General features: G+C 36.8%; 1 protein-coding gene across 1 annotated transcript in view; it reads left to right on the top strand.

Annotated features, from left to right (window-relative positions):
* Positions 1 to 290: 290 nt before the first annotated feature.
* Positions 291 to 6,000, top strand: part of RFC5 (replication factor C subunit 5) — a gene marked incomplete in the record, with an annotated part of 128,945 nt that continues 123,235 nt past the window's right edge. Inside the window, 2 exon segments of the mRNA XM_053701683.1 lie at positions 291 to 454; positions 5,695 to 5,759. Coding sequence (XP_053557658.1) covers positions 405 to 454; positions 5,695 to 5,759 — 115 coding nt within the window.

Genomic DNA, 6,000 nt, shown 5'->3' with positions numbered 1-6,000 from the left:
AAGTCAGATTTTACCTAATCGTTTAAACATATAACGTAAAAATAATTGACTAAAACTACAATATAAATAAATAAAAAAATGGAAACCTGTATGTATATTATGGCGGAATTTTTGTGTGTGCAAGCTATGGAACATTATCCTGAGAGGCCTAAACGTGTACGTCTATATTTGTGTCTTTCCTCTTTTGCTTTATACATGTGTCCGTTAGCAACCGAGTGAGGCCTTAGCAACACCTTTTGGCAGAGTCTCGCAACGCAAGTGAAACATCGCGAGATAGTGTTGATGTCCCCGGGTGGCGCGAAGCTGAGTTCCGCCTTGTAACACGGAGCGACGGCGTGTGATTTGTATAGCGAGTGGTTGGCATCATATTATTTGTTTACAACATCTACTCTCCTGCGTTCAGCATGGTGTCTGTAAATAAGGGACAACCCGCGCAAAGTCGCAACTTGCCCTGGTATGGTCTGTGCAGATGTAAACACTGCTTAATATAATGATTTAGTCTTCTGTATTTCTGGAGTGCCAGAGAAAGTAACGCTCTGGGTTGCTATAACGTACATCTAAGAAGTCAAGCGGAGTAGTCGGTACATTTGGGTTTAGACGGGGGCGTCATGTACATTCAGAACACGAGTTAGTACTTAGTGGGACACACTGGGGAATTGCTGTAAGATACCCTGTAATATGCACTGCTGAGGGAATTATTTATGTAAATTTGTATAGAATGTTTACAGTGGTGGTATTGATGGGGAAATACTAAGCTGGAATATGAATGTTTTTTTGTCAATTCCAACAGAGCGATAATCCTCCCAGTTAGATACGATTTGAGAGTCCATGGTTTATATGAGGTTCTTTGCTATAGGAAGAATCTATGTGAGTACGTATGTGGTGGGAGATACTGCATCCAGATGCTGTTGCGAGGTGCACATATATAAGTGGGATATTCCTTCTATACAATTCCAAGAAAGACTATTTTGTTTGCTGTTTTAATCAAATTAAACTTTCTTGATTCAGAGCGTGCAACTTTCTAATTTACTCCTATTATCAAATTTTCTTCGTTCTCTTGCTATCTTTATTTGAATGTAAGCGTTGGAGCTGGATCGTTTTTGGTTCAGCACCTGGGTAGTACTTGCTGATTGGTGGCTACATTTAGACACCAATCAGCAAGCACTACCCAGGTGCTGAACAAAAAATGGGCCAGCTCCTAAGCTTAAATTCTTGCTTTTTCAAATAAAGATACCAAAACAATAGGAGTAAATTAGAAAGTTGCTTAAAATTGCCTGCTCTATCTGAATCATAAGTTTAATTTTGACTAGACTATCCCTTTAAGAGACTATAATGCATATGAATGAACAATAATTAACATAAAAAATTTTGCTTGAAAGAAAAAAATTCAAAAGTGCCTTTTATATAGATAAGGTTATTGAACCCCTTCACTATCAGAGATTTCAGAGAAAAACTTGTCAAAGTTTACAATTGTTATTCTACATTTTTGCTATTGCTCCATTTAATAAAAAAAAAAATCACATTCCACAAATAAAATAAATAAAAATGTGTTCATTGGCATCTTCTGAGTCAGGCAATACCCTACGTCTATATATTTTATATTAATTTTTATAATTGTAAGGTCTATGTCTGCAGCTGTACGTATGATGTTCTAAAATGATCCAATGGGGTAACTCATTTAGTATAGCACAACTGCACAAATTTTACACCCAAACAATATATATTTTTAACTTTTGACAACCCAACGTATCGATTTTAGGCTAATTTTGTTATATTTCATGCCACTATTTTGCAGCCGGTTGTATGTCAAATGCAATTCTATTAAAAAAAAAACATTGTGTTTGTCACTGAATTTATTTGCACACAACTTGTGCAATCATAAGACAATTCGTTGTAAAAGCTTCCCTAGGACCCCCTGTGTACAGAATTACTGGTCACTTAGGGGTCAATCAGTAATTGCCAATTTGCCAGTCACTCAGGGGTCCCTCGTTGGTTAACAGTCACTCAGTGGTCTCCAGTCCCTCCATAGTCAAAGGTCACTCCATGGTCACTGATCACTCAGTGATTGTCAAACAATCACAAGTCATTTTGCTGGTCTATGAAACATCACCAGTCTCTGTGTCACCAATAACCAAAAGCTCATTGATCGCTGAGTGACCCAGTCCCTATGGTAACAGAGGCCAATTAGTTGACTTTGGTCATTCCACCGATACCTGGGTCACTTAGTAGTCAACAGTCACTCCAGAGATACCTGAGTCATAGTGATCACGACTCATTCCACTGTGACTTGGGTCACTTTGAGGTCACTCAGAATTCACCATATTCTTCACAATAACTTGGGTCTCTTTTTTTGGTTACACAGCCATCAACTCACAGTGATTTGGTTCACTTAATGGTCATACAACCATCAACCCACAATGACTTGGGTCTCTTAGAGAACAGTAAGTATCAGTCACCTCATACTTTATTACATCACTTGGTGGTTACTTTTTAGCAAGTGACCACCAGCCAGATACATGTACAAGCTGCAGTTAAAACCTATGACGTTGGAGTTAATATAAATTATATATCTGCTCACTACTTAAGTAATTTTTATACATTTGATTATGGAAATAAAATGTCCCAGAGATGTCTTCCATGTGAAATAGGTTTAATAGATTATTTTAGGTATATTTGGCTAAAGTTGAGTATAGGGGAGAATCCTCTATATATTTTGGGTCATGTGAAATATCACGATGCACAAAAAAAGTTTTTGGGGAACCACAGGCACAAAAAAGTGAGACAAGTACTTTATCACCAATTTTCTTTGTGCTACATTTGTTTAAACTCCAGTCCTATTTAACTAATCACACAACTTTATTTTTAAATTTGGACAGAGTAGCTGCTCTTCAATTGCGTTTTTACATTGTCAGCTGTGACAAATTGATTATAAATTGCCGAGCAGTGGAGGATCTGGGGGTGCCTAAAGCAACTATATAGTACCAATGTCCATTTGGGGGCGCTGCTTAGGAATCTCGTCTTAAAATGCAGATTAGAAGGTGTATATTAAGATTGTCTTGAAAAGGCAAATGTAAATAGTTGACATGACATGATGAAAATTGTTCAATAAAGAAAATACTCTTTTTCTCAAAATACTGTATAAGGAAAAGGCCTGTGAGTGTCCTCATTTATGGATATATATATAATAAGCGTGAATATAATAGAAATGTTAAGTCTCCCATCATTAATATAGACCACTTGTGGGTCCCACTAAATCTCAATTTAGTATATTAGCAAAAGGTGAATATAGGTGTTTAATTTAGGTATACACCTTTTTAAGTTGAATTTTTTTTATTCAACTTAATTTGAAATGGTATAGAAATCCCATATAGATAAATACATTACTGAGAAAACAAATCTGGGAATATTAATATATGTTAGATCACTGTGGCTCTGGTATCTCATTGACTTCTATTACATCCAAAAGTGATATATTATAAAAGGATAAATGGAGGACAGTACTTCAGCCATCTAATATATACATTCAAATAAAGAATATCCACTATGGGTCTAGTCCCCATGCTTAACTTGTCAGTCGATTACTTATATACATGCTAAGGGGCCGAATTATCAAGGGCCGAGTGGCCCTAAATGCCCCCCCCCCCCGTTTCGCGTGTGAGCCTTCCATGCTTGCCCTAAATACCCCCGGTTTCCGCACACGCCTTCATGCTTGCCGGAAAACAGGAGTTTAGAAGCAGTTTCTTAACTCTTCTGTTGCCTCTGAGGCTCCGGACATCAATCCGCCCCATCGCATACGATCGGGTTGATTGACACCCCCTGCAAGCGGCGGCATTGCACAAGCAGTTCACTAGAACTGCTTGTGCAATATTAAATGCCGACAGCGATGTTTGGCAGACATGGTACGCTACAGCGTATGATGTCTGCGAGACAAATCGGCTCCTAAGTCTTTATAGCTGGAGCAGCACTCAAAGCTGAGACCGATCATGGCTGCTGCCCGGAAGTTCTCCAACCCAAAATATTTTTCATGATTTAAATTGGAGCATACAATTTTAAACAACTTTGCATTTTACTCCTATTATCAAATTTGATTTGCTCTCTTGGTATTTTTTGCTGAAGAGTAGGCTCAGGAGCAGCAATGCACTACTTGAACCTAACTAAACACGCATGGTGAGCCAATGACAAGAGGCATGGTAAAGGTATCCTACAGCGTATTTAATTTCATAAACATGAAGCTACTGCTGTAACACCCACTGCCATCATAACGATCTTTGCACCTGCTTGCCCTCTTAGCCAGTAGCATTATTCCGATTTACCATTCATGGTTGTTAAAATGAACAGGAATAAGTAAAGGCTGCCTCTCCTGCTCCTTTGACATAGCAACTCTTTTTTGTTTATGCCTGCTTGAAAGACCTCTAATACTAAAGCCCTCCAGCCAGCCTCAAGGCCAGTAAAACCTGTCATAGCAGCTTCAAGGAAGGCAAATTATGGGATTTAAAACCCAGATCTTAGTACATATAGATGCTTTCTACTGAGTGTAGTAGCATTGCAGGTAAAGCTGCCAACTGGAGGAACACAAAACCCAAATTTGTTTCTTTTATGATTCAGATAGAGTATGCAATTCTAATTCAACCCTATTATACATTATTCTTCATTCTCTTGCTATCTGTATTTGATTGTTGGCTACATTTAGCCACTAATCAGTAGGCACTATCCAGGTGCTGAACCGAAAACGGACCGGCTCCTATGCTTACATTCCTGCTTTTTCAAATACAGATAGCAAGAGAACGAAGAAGAATGTATAATAGGAGTAAATTAGAAAGTTGCTTAAATTTGCATGCTCTATCTGAATCATACAATAAACAAATTTTAGTTTTGCGTTCCTTTAAGGTTGTATTGATTAAAAAGTGTGATTTAAACGTTTTCCCTGTTTTTTATTTATTTTTAACTTTGGGACTGTCACCCCTTCCCCCTTTTTGTGTGCTATTTTTAATAACAACTTCTTTCTTACATAAAATGACTATTTGACATCTTTTTCATGCAAAACAGAAATAATTTAGCATGTTTAAATATTGATTTTTCATATACATTAGTGTTAAACATATGTGGGAAACTGATTTTATTTTATAAACAGAAATGAGTAATATAGGAATTCGTTAATCTCTATTTAGTTGTTAGTTTGTAGTTGGCTACTTTGAGCTCCAGCTATAAGAACTAAGTCAGAAATGGTTTATGATGGTTTCCTGCTCTCAAATACAAAATATTCTCTGTAAGATTTGCATATTAAGCACTGAAGTTCATCTAAAGAAGCAGATAGTAATAGTTGATTACAAGTTCTGTTTGTAGATACATTTTCAAGAATAGTTAGAACAAAAAAAATGTATTGACACTTAAAGGGGTACAACTACAGTAGCATGGTTACTAATCATGATATTTTGTTACTCCTTTGCCTGCAGCTCTCTTCAAGGCAATTTTGTTATTTTAACCCTTTTCAAGTGCTAGTCTTCACACTGGACGCTGTCATCATGGAGTTAATTATTTTTTCAATCACTGTGATAGTGATATCCTCCTGTTGACAACTCATAGCGTGCCATTAGCGTCCAACAATACAGAGCGGCACAGTATCTGAAGATGCATTAAAAACAATGAATGTGTTAAAACTGTTTTGACCCTTTTTTTTTTTTTTTCTTCTAACAGGGTGGAAAAGTATCGACCACAAACTTTGGATGACTTGATTTCACACCAAGATATTTTAAGCACAAGTAAGTGTTGTGAAACAAACAGAAGGTAGTGCCGATGTATAGTACTGAATAAAGTGATTAAGTGGGTTTACAGGATACATTGTAATTCCTGGTGAGAAATTATCAAACGCACACCATGTTATAATATAACTAAAACAAAAAACAAACCAGGAAAACAAATACAATTAGTTGACATGTATTTTTATATGTTTAGATTATACAGTAATCCTCCAATGTCTTAACATTTCAAAAAACATGTTTT

This window comes from Bombina bombina, chromosome 2 (assembly GCF_027579735.1).
Source record: "Bombina bombina isolate aBomBom1 chromosome 2, aBomBom1.pri, whole genome shotgun sequence".
Taxonomy (NCBI): domain Eukaryota; kingdom Metazoa; phylum Chordata; class Amphibia; order Anura; family Bombinatoridae; genus Bombina; species Bombina bombina.
Note: the sequence above shows the minus strand (reverse complement) of the source record. Positions and strands in the feature narration are given on the sequence as shown.